Below are 10,686 nucleotides of genomic sequence, written 5' to 3'. Positions count from 1 at the left end.
GTTCACTGATGTGCTTTCAATCATTTTTGGAAACAATGGAGCTCTACAGCACAGTGGGATACATGAGGCTTTGGTTACACATGGGATTTGTTGACAAAAAGAAATAAAAAAGTAGAAGATTAACACACTTATCTTTTAAGTCTGGTATATTATTGCAATTTCTGTCCAAATTTTTCACGAGGGATGCTTTTATGTGGTCTGTTATATCTAATAACAGATTTCAATGATGTTTTCTGACATAAAAAGTGAAAAAAAAGGAAAATTGATCCTAGAGGTTCGTCTACTCTTGGTCTTCATTAAGGAATTCTGGAGCAGGCCTTGTGCCATGCTCCCTCCAGGTGAATAGGTGAAACAGCAGAGTGTGAAGATGATCAGAGACTCATCCACATGACTGAGCCTGAGTCCAACTCAGAATCAGGAGTTTGTTGAGGAGTTTAACTGTCAATGGATGAGCCAGTGTTGGCAGTGAGTGAAAATGCTATACATGTAGGCATAATTTCAGGTTTATTCAGCCCCGCCCCAACCAGGTGACATGATTGGCTCCTTAAAGGGATAGTTCAACATTTTGGCAAATTGGCCCATTGCCATAATCGATATAGTCATAGCAGTAGGTTTGTTACCTTTATTTGTGGGTGTAAGCTATTTTTAGAACGGCGGTGCGCAGCGGCAGGCTGCTCAGAGCTACGCTACGGAGGCTAATGGAATTTCTTGGTTTCCCTCAAATACACAATCCAACAACTCCAAAACGCTCTGGTGGACAAGTTGTGACCTGCACATTCACCACGCTATGAGATAATAATGGAAGACAGGAGTTGTTTTAGAGGTAAATTCATGCAAAACCACTGATTCAGGGACAGTTTTTCAGCAAGCAGTCTCTGTATTTAAACAACTCTGTCTCGTAATGTTCCATTATTATCTCATAGCGTGGTGAATGTGCAGGTCACAACTTGTCCACCAGAGCTTTGTGGAGTTATTGGATTGTGTATTTGATGAGTTTGATGAGGAACACCAAGAAATTCCATGAGCCTCTGTAGCGTAGCTCTGAGCAGCTTGCGGCTCTGCTCCACCGTTCTAAAAATAGCTTACACCGACAAATAAAGGAAACAAACCTACTGCTGTGACTATAGCGATTATGGCAATGGGCCAATTTGCCAAAATGTTGAACTATCCCTTTAAGTGACATATAAAACCCAGACTGTCACTGTCTGACTGCAGTTCAATGTGAAAACACTCATACACGGTCACTCATCATGTTTTGTACTGCATGTCATGTACACATAATGAAAACTTGATCATCACAGGAGCAGGACATTAAAGACAATTGTCTGATGAGAAAATTAAATAAAAAGGTTTGTGATGCTGCTGTGTGTTCTGTGATCACTTCATTAGTATGTATGAAAGTTATAGTAAAGTCGATTTTCTTTTCTCTTTTCCCTTTTGTCTGCCCTGCAGGAGGAGGATGAATATGAAATGAAGGTCATATGGCTGAGATGTGGTCATGGAGCGTGTACACATGAAATACAGATCTGTCTACCACATACAGGATCTGAAACAATGTCAGGGATTAATATTAACTACGCGCTCAGTTATTGAGGTGACTGTAACATGAACACTTATTAGCAGGTTAGTTGAGCTCGTAGCAACATCCACTTTAATTAACATGCCGGGGATACAAAAAAGAAAAAAAAAGTCTGAAGATCATTTGCAAGGGCTATTAGGTTTCCTGCCTGAAAATGAAGTTCAACTTTTGACCCACAGAGCCTCGGGGGCAGATCTCTCCCTCCACTAAATCCCAACGTGTCAATTAACTAAGGAGATTTCCATCAAATGCCGGCGTCCTAAGCTGCAGCTAACAGCGCTGGCAAATGTTAATGAAAACCCGCAATTATGGACACATAGACAGAACCAGTAAAAGGCTATAAGCACAACATGATGATTAGAGATTATGATCAAACAAGCACTATAAATAATGTACACAGTGTGTTTTGCACCGTTAATGCCTAAAGTTATGAAATTAATTCCGGAAAAAGCCCCTAAAAAAAGGCATAGTGGAAAATTGATACATTTGTAACGGCTGTCAGGAAATGTGGGGTTATACTGTTATCATCTCTGCTTCATATTCAAGTAAGCAAGGTGTGTGTGTGCATGTGTGTGTGTGTGTGTGTGTGTGCGCTAGGCATGCATGTGGAAAATTATTTCAGAGCTCCTACCAACATTGTGCAGCAGCCATAAAAAAGCTCATGGAAAATAGATTTTTCTTTTGTTTTGTTCATGTTTTCTATCAGTGTTTTTGGCAGAGTGATCTTTACCTAATATAAAGTATTTCAAGGTCCATATATTGCTATATTGCAATATTGCAATGGTTGTTATTATCATTAATGCAAGCTTTTTTCTATTATTATTATTTGTATTTTTATTTTAACTTTTCTTCACATTTTATGTGATTTTACGGTGGACCCCAGGAAGATTAGTGGCTGCTGTGCAGCTGCTAATGGGGATCCAATTAAAATAAATAAATAATAATAAATATTACAGTTTCCCAGTGTTTTGAAGTGCTAAAAACATATGAAGATATTTGTGGGTTTAAAAGCCAAAAAGAAACCTCAGTGTAGTTTTATTTCTCCTCTCTCATACTTTTGTCTAGAGCAACAATGAAATAAAAATAATAATACATGTATTATTATTATTATTTTTTTAAGTAGCTGTTGTGCCCAGAATTACGAAGGAGTATAAGATCCAGCCAAAAAAAAAAAAAAAACAGGCAAAAAAGAAATAAACTGACAAAATATCAAATAAACACATGAAGACGGTCTGGTCATAAGTATACAACACAGTCTCACTCCTTAAGCGTAAAATACCGACGCTTGGTCAGGGCCCTTTCGCGTTGTTTCCAGACGCTCAAGTTCTCCCTCAGCGTCAGACTTCCACGCACAGGGATTTCAATTCATTTTAATGCAATCCCCTCCGCGGCGATATGTGACGCTCAGAGCAAGTGCTCCAGCCATCCATTCACTCCTATTGGATCCGGCCGCGGTGCTGAAAGACGCCGTGAGCATCACTCCCATTGGATAACTGTGAACCTGGTACCCGGAAAACTTGACGTGTAGGTGTTTTTTTAAATTATATTCGGCATATTTTTTAACACAGAAACTCCAGTGTGTTTTTTTTAAATTACATAACATAAATGGGTTGATTCTCTGAGAATCAATATTGGTGTTTTCCCCTTCGACTCTGAGAAACTCGGAGTTTTATGGTCAGTTTCAGACAGCTTTATGCACTACATTACCCACAATTCCTCAAAACATGGTAAACCCGTTTTAGTAGAAACTTGATTAATTTTAGATTTTTCTCTTCTGTTGTGTAATACAACAGAGCATTTACACTCTGACAATATAATAATGTTGTGTAATTTTATAAATAAAGATTTTAATTTTAAGTCAGAAACACACTTTTTTACGTCATCACATGCGACGATCCGGGGGGCAGTTGTTTTCCTTCTTGGCGGCGGTAAGTGAAAAGACGAATTAATCAGGAAACCGGGTGAATATAATAGTATAATTCACAAAAAAACGATCGAACCAGCCCAATTTGTGTTTATGGTTCTACATTTAGAAGTGCAGCGTGCGCTATAATCAAAGTGGATCACTTCAGACTCATTTAAAATAAGACAAATATTTATTAATAAAGAGTCAAAGTCTGTAGCTAGTAGCCTAAGTCTGTAGCTAGTAAGCTAGTAAGTTCATTTTTGTGTGATTTTACAGATGTAACGTTACATAACACTTGTATGACAGTTGTAGATGTAAGAATCTTAATGAGTGTAATTCTCCTTAAAACTAAATTTCGTTTAGTGTTGAGTTATGAGGGCAATGTATAGGACAATGATGTAGCCTATTTTAATGAGTAGCTAAGTGGTAATGTTTGTAAATAAACATAAAATACTGGTGCCTTATGTAGGTTGTTGAGTATTGAGTTTCTCAATTTTGAAATTTTGTTCTCTTCTCTCAAAAGGTCCTGCAATTTTCACATCAACCTTCCAAAATCAAAATCAAACCAAAATCAACTCAAGGGCACTTTTAAGTCTTCCTTGCTGTCCCCCACACCCCACCCCCACCATTTGCTATATTTGTCCCTCTGTCTTTCTGTCTGCCCAGTCTGTCTGCATATCTGTGTCTTTGTTTCTGAATCATGGCTGATTCAGACCTTCGGGAATTATTGAACGTGGCTGATCAGCAAGAGGTCATTGATGATCTTGAGAGGGCGGATGACCTGCTGAATGAGCTGCAGAGAGAAGAGGCAGCAGCACCTGTGGTATGTGTGCCAACTGTATCGTGGAAGAAGAGAGACAGTGACGGCAACATAATCCATGCAAGACCACGATCAAGCAGGAATCCGTCAACTCAGGTTCAGTATTGTTGTTGCATTCATTGCATCTTAAAGATCCAGATTATTTTATTCACTCATTTGTATCTAATCAAGAAAAACATAAAGCTTGATATGTATGGAAACAGGGGGAACAATCCAGAACCAGTATTTGAACTGATCTGCAAACAAAAATACTGTTTTTACTTTTTTTATTTTTTTATTTTTACTTTGAAGCAGTAATATTATATTAAACATTATAAGTGCAATACTACAGAAGATTATTCAAAAGAAATGTCACTGTGAGAGTGACATGAAATCATGTCAGAAGTCATGGTTTGTCACATAAATGTTACCTCTGTCAAATCTTTTACATGCACATGCAAACTAATGAATAAATGATGCTGTCACAAAAATTAAATATTGGCATACAGAGGATGGCTTAAAGGGTCACTGCCTCTAGTCTAATGGTATATCTTTTGTCAAATGGCAGTAGGGGTAACATACTCTAAGTGAATGTGGTCTTTGAGTATCCTTTTGCCTCTGCGGACTGATTTACAGTAACTGATGTGGTGTAGCTGGACACCAATACTTACCTACTACTTGGTGATCACTTCCTGCAGAGATTTCCCATTCTGGATCATGCATGAATGACGTTAGTTGGTGATACGTTATTTTTTAGCAAGGGACCATTTCAGATATTTTGTTCTTTCCAAATACCCATGTAGATAAATGTTTGACACTGAGGCTGTGCTGTTTCACTCTGTTAACCAGGGTAACATGTGCCTGTAGTATTGATAAAAGTAGTTAATTTTAATAGTATACATTATTGTTAATATTTGTTGTTGTTGGTACAGCTGGTTGCCTTCAGACGAGTCATCCACCTATCGGTGCGTCCAACGCTAACTCTGAGGTGGTCTTTGCTCCAGATGTTGGTATGCACTTTATTTGGTCTCCATAAGCCTTTCGTGAAATGTTTGACATTTGTACTTAATTCTGTATTGTGGATGCAATACAGAATTAAGATGTGAATACTATCTTTTTATTTAAATACAAATTTGCCAGAATTTTTATCACAGCAGTTAACAGTCCTCTTACTTTTGACGTCTTTTGTACCATCAGAGGAGCTTCTACAAGATCTCCAGCAAGAACTTACAGATGCAACAACAGGAGATGGAATGCAACACAACAGTGGCAAAAGAAAACGTAAAAGCCCACATCTGTCAGCAGTGTTGGAGCAAATCTGCTGGTATTCGTTGTCGGGATTGTAGACCACGGCCCTTTCTCTGTGCCGAATGTGATGTCAGCGTGCACACTAGACATCCCCTTCACAACAGAGACGCGAGTACAGCAGGATTCTTCCAGCCATTACCCCCAACAACTTGTGTGCTCAATGAGACCCTTTGCCCCTGTGGTAAGTTCTGGTTTTGTAAGTGTATAAAATATATTACTTACTGGACTTTTTGAGCACATCAGGTTGAACACTTTAACTTCCTCAAGAACTGATTCTTAATTCACAAGTTTGTTTGTTGGGTGTGAAAAGACTTTCTTTCTTTCTTTCTTTCTTTCTTTCTTTCTTTCTTTCTTTCTTTCTTTCTTTCTTTCTTTCTTTCTTTTCAGAGCGGTTAGTGCCATTGGAGATCCCTGACAGAATCTGTGGTTGCCCAGTAGAGTCACTGAGGATCAAGGCTGGAAAGACAATCACTGTGGTCACAATGAATGGTAAGGAGGCAAAGAAAAAGTGACTTTGGTGCTTTTCCACTACCCAGTCACAGCACGGCCCGGTAAAGGTGCTTTTTCATTACAGCTGAGTTCTCTAGTTCCTCCTCAGCAGGGGCAGGGTTGTCACGGGGCCGCATTGTCTCTCTCTTTTTGATCCTCTCGTCAGCTCCAACTCACTCGTCTGCACCTCGATTACAACCATGTCGTGGTTTTCCACACAGCTGTCATTTAACTTTGGTGAAGAAATAACAACAGTCTCGGTACAGTGGTATCGGTGGTTGCTGTTGCTGCTCTGATTTTGAAATTACTCAATTTGATTCTCATGTCAGACGTAGCACTCACAACAACGTTCTGCCCAATCAGTGGAAGGCAGTCAGCTGACCTCACGTCCTAGTATCGCTTCGCCCCACTTGGATCCATGGCAACTCCCATGTTTGCAATAGCTTTATATATAAAATGTCAACATGGCTATCAAGTACTATAGCAGTACATAAAAAAAAAACCAAAGTTATGAAAGCCTACATTAAATTTGTGCTTTTTGTTTGTTCTTGTGTTTGTTCTTTCAAGGACGACATGAGCTCAGCATGCCAGAAATGGCCTGTGAAGCTTGCAATGCCATGTGGACTGCAGGGATTGATGATGTCCTGCAAAGTGACTACTGGCCAGCCACCCTTCACTTCGCCACCATTTATTCTACAGACATTTTCTTTTCATATGAAGAAATGAAAATGGCTGCACCTGGCCTGTCCTGTCAAGCATTTCTCAGAATGTTAGACCAGCGAACTGTCCGCTTTGGCCGCGTGAGTACTGAAGTTGTTTCCTCCTTTTTGATCGATTTGATTTGTTGTTGAAAAGCAGTGTCCTTATGATTTATTTTTAAAATATCATCAGCTGTTGATATGCTTTTTTGTGATAGACTGGGAAAATCTCAGGAGACAGCTTCTTAAGAAGTTTCTTTGAGTGCAGTCCACATATGCTTGCGGTGTGCGTCGATGGAAACCGCAAGCATTATCATTTCAAGAGTGCAGCACGGTACTATAAAATATTTAGAATGTAATAGTGTTTGAACTCATAACAAAACATAACTCTCTCAATGTGCACCAATTAACCTTAGAAATATGTCATGAAGTGTCCCTTTGCTGTATTTAGATCTGAGGAACAGCCCATCTTCGATGGTGTCTTCCTAGCTAAGGATGATGACGTCACCAGCTTCGTCAGCTGCATTCAGAGCAAAACAAAACATGTAATACTGCAGACCATACATATACGTATGGGAATACAATAATCTCCTTGTAGAGTTTAGTAAGGTAACTCTGTGGATCATTCTCATCAATCAGTTTTCATTTTGTAGGCTTCCGGCAGAGGTGTTTGTGGAGGGGAATGGTCAGCGACCAGAGAGACCTCAGCCAGATCAGCCAGCAAGCTAGATGAGGAGGGACTGGAACTTGCAGTCTGTCGCCATGGAGTGCTCCTCTGTGCCCTCAATATGTACAGGGGAGAAATATTTGCATATCCCCTGTACTTGCAGCAAAAGCTGGCCAGTAGTGCGAGTCCAACATTTTTTTGTATGGATGTGACGTGCAAGTATTGGCCTTACCTCCAAAGGCTAGCAAAAACCTTCCCAGAGCTCCAGCCTCTTCTGAACATGAAGCCCTTCCTGTCAGTGGTACATGCCAAAGCTCATGACTTAAAATGTGAAGTAAGTAATCATTACATATAACATAATTACTCTGTGAAAATCTCTACACTATTACATCAACATTTACAAGCTTTTTTTTTTTTTTTTTTTTTTTAAAGTATATTTTTTGGCTTTTTGCCTTTATTCGATAGTCCACAGTATAGATAGACAGGAAAGGGTGAGGCAGAGAGAGGGGGAATGACATGCAGGAAAGGTCTGCCCGACGCGGGATTCGAACCGGGGACGCCTGCGTTGAGGACTGTAGCCTCCACATGGGGCGGCCGCTCTACCCACTGCGCCACGCACCGCCCAAACATTTACAAGCTTTAATAGGCTTTGTTTTTTTAATGTATTTTTACAGGTCAAATGGAGTGGGGCATATCAGGAGGGGGCAGGATTAACCCTGGGTGAGGAGGTGGAACATGTCAATGCCTTCCTGTCTCGTATAGCTGTGACAACCAAACATATGTCAAAATCAGGTGAGATGGCACATTATTAAAAATTTACAGAAGGTTTAAGAAATAAGTGGAGTAGTGACAATGTCTTATTTTCTGTTGCAGGACGCATAGACATGCTGACACTCCTGTCCATGCGCTGGAATCAGCAGAAGAATAAAAGCTTGGCCACTTCTCTGTCCCACAGATATCTGAAAGTAATAATCACTTTTTGGGTGTTAAATCTTTAATAGTAGAGGTTGAGGCTGTGGACTTGAAAATGTTTACTAGGGCTGCACAATTTATCATATTTTCATCATCATCGAGATGTTGACATACATAATATAATAATATAATATAAAGACAGCCTGAACCAAGATAAATAAAAAAGTTATTTAAGATGTGGTGACAAATTATATCTAGTAGTGTCAAGTTAGGACTTAATGACATGTATCTTTTGTGCACATCGGCACATTTTCCTCCCCATGACCACTGTTGGGCTACATACATGTTTATTTATCACAAGTCATATCGTCATCCCAATTTTGCACAAGGTTATCGCACATTGCCGTTTTATCTAATTCCGTGCAGGCCTAATGTTTACCTAATTATTTTATCGTCACTGTGATTTGTAGACCACAAAAGCTCTGGAAGACCAGCTGAAGAATCTGGAGTCCATGAAGGCAGAGTTGTCAGTGACTGACAGCCAGTTGGAAGACTGGGTCAGCGATGTGAAGGAGTGGGCAGAAGGTGAGGAAATGCCTTAATTTAGTTACTTATTGTTATTATTATTGTAATTATTATTGTAGCAAACACTGTCTGACAGACTTTTATGTAGTCAAGATATAGGGTATTTAGATTTTCAGTCTCAGAAATAGTGACAACACCTGCTTGTAACATTCTGTTTTACTTACTTTGTCAAGAGGCCTCATACATGTTTCCTCTGTACAGCAACATCCACCAACACAAACGAGGCTACTGACTTGGCCAACAAGATTGAAGTGCTGGTCTCAAGCATCAAGAGACGCTTGCAGCGTCTTTATAGGGACACAGACAGCAACAAGGGTCGAGCCAAAATCCGCTGCAAGATTAGGAAGGAGAGAGGGATCCTGACCTCGTTTGTTGAAAAATATAACGGAATGGTACCAAGTGCAGAAACTCTGTGCTTGGAAACCATTCTGTCAGAAGACACAGCATGGCCATGGCAGCTGCCACACAGTGGTAGGTACACCAGTCTGTTGAACGATTTCCGCAAATGTGCACATCTTTAATGCCTAAAATTAGTGTGCATATCCACAAGACTTCATAGATCTTTTCAAAGTTGATATTTTCTATACGTGAATTGTTGTTTGGTCATAAATGTTTTCCAGACTCTGTCGACCTCAGGACAAAGAGGAGAGCATTTGACAGTGTCATGGCCACTAGGAGACTTCAGGAGGAGAAGAAGATTCTCATCACAGAGATGAATCAGCACTGGAAGTCCTTAAAATCTTGTGTTGATTCACTGAATGAGCTCTCCTGCTTGGTTAGCAGGGCAACAATGCAAGGCATGTATGTCTAATTTTACGGAGCATGAGTGTACATATTAATCTGTTATGATTAAGTTTCTAATACAGATGTATATTATTATGCCATACACTAAAGATTCACCATGGAGCCTAAATGAGGATGGGTTGAAGGGTCTGCAGAGCATCATCAGAAGAAAGCAGGAGAACATCAAGAAAATGATGGCTAATGTGAGGCAAAAATATGTGACAACTTTGACTGGAGCAGAGACCATCAACTTCTTAAGCAGTGCATCAGATGACTACTCTGACAGTGACTCTGATGATGCACTCTGAAGCCTCTACCAAAGTAGCTTACTTTAACCATTTAAAACGGTAGGGCTACTGCTTGTACATGTTACTGAACCCGCTGTTGCAATCTTTTATTGTTATTGTATTTTCTGCAAGTTTCATGGCCGCCTTTAGGTTTGATAACATACCGCACGCATTTGCTGTTGCATCGTTTCAATCAGCTTCTGCAATGTCACAACATTTATTTCCGTCCAGAGTTGCATTAATTTTTCAAAGATTCTGGGGTTAAAGCAGAAGTAAGCGGTATTTTTGTGTTAATATAAGTCTTAAATAGTTATATCTTCCGACAGCAATCACTTACATAGAGTGTTTGGACCGAAACACGGGTCTGTCAGTCCCTCTGCTCTGCTCTGAGCCCAGGAGAAAACTTTTCTCGTATCCTACAATTTTTATCCAATGAGGAGAGAGAACGGCATGCAGGGCTGTGTGTGCAGCCAAGGGACACCGTGAATGTGGTGACGTAGGGACGAGGACTGTTATGGTGCGTTCAAGGCAACTCGTAACTCGTGTTTTTTCGACCTGTGAAGTCGTACCAGTTCGATCTGGTACGACTTCACGGGTCAGAAGTTACGAGTGGCCGTTATAGTGACTTTCACAGGTAAAACAGGTCGGAAAAAAAGGGGTGGGTTGCCTGGAA

At 40.0% G+C, this 10,686-nt stretch overlaps 1 protein-coding gene across 1 annotated transcript; it reads left to right on the top strand.

The window, feature by feature from the left end:
- The first annotated feature begins 4,185 nt into the window (after nucleotides 1–4,185).
- LOC146979157 (uncharacterized) lies at nucleotides 4,186–9,464 on the top strand. The gene is made up of 10 exons (XM_085790254.1): nucleotides 4,186–4,308; nucleotides 5,482–5,608; nucleotides 6,649–6,881; nucleotides 6,998–7,113; nucleotides 7,231–7,324; nucleotides 7,433–7,780; nucleotides 8,121–8,238; nucleotides 8,320–8,411; nucleotides 8,829–8,943; nucleotides 9,145–9,464. The coding sequence occupies exons 1-10, from the start codon at nucleotides 4,186–4,188 to the stop codon at nucleotides 9,462–9,464; spliced, it is 1,686 nt and encodes a 561-aa protein (XP_085646380.1).
- The last annotated feature ends 1,222 nt before the right edge of the window (nucleotides 9,465–10,686 follow it).

The sequence above is a fragment of the Trachurus japonicus genome, chromosome 11 (genome assembly GCF_045865225.1).
Source record: "Trachurus japonicus isolate A0001 chromosome 11, Traja_1.0".
In the NCBI taxonomy this organism is placed as follows: Eukaryota; Metazoa; Chordata; class Actinopteri; order Carangiformes; family Carangidae; genus Trachurus; species Trachurus japonicus.
The sequence above is the reverse complement of the archived record's forward strand: the minus strand, read 5'-3'. Positions and strand labels throughout refer to the sequence as shown.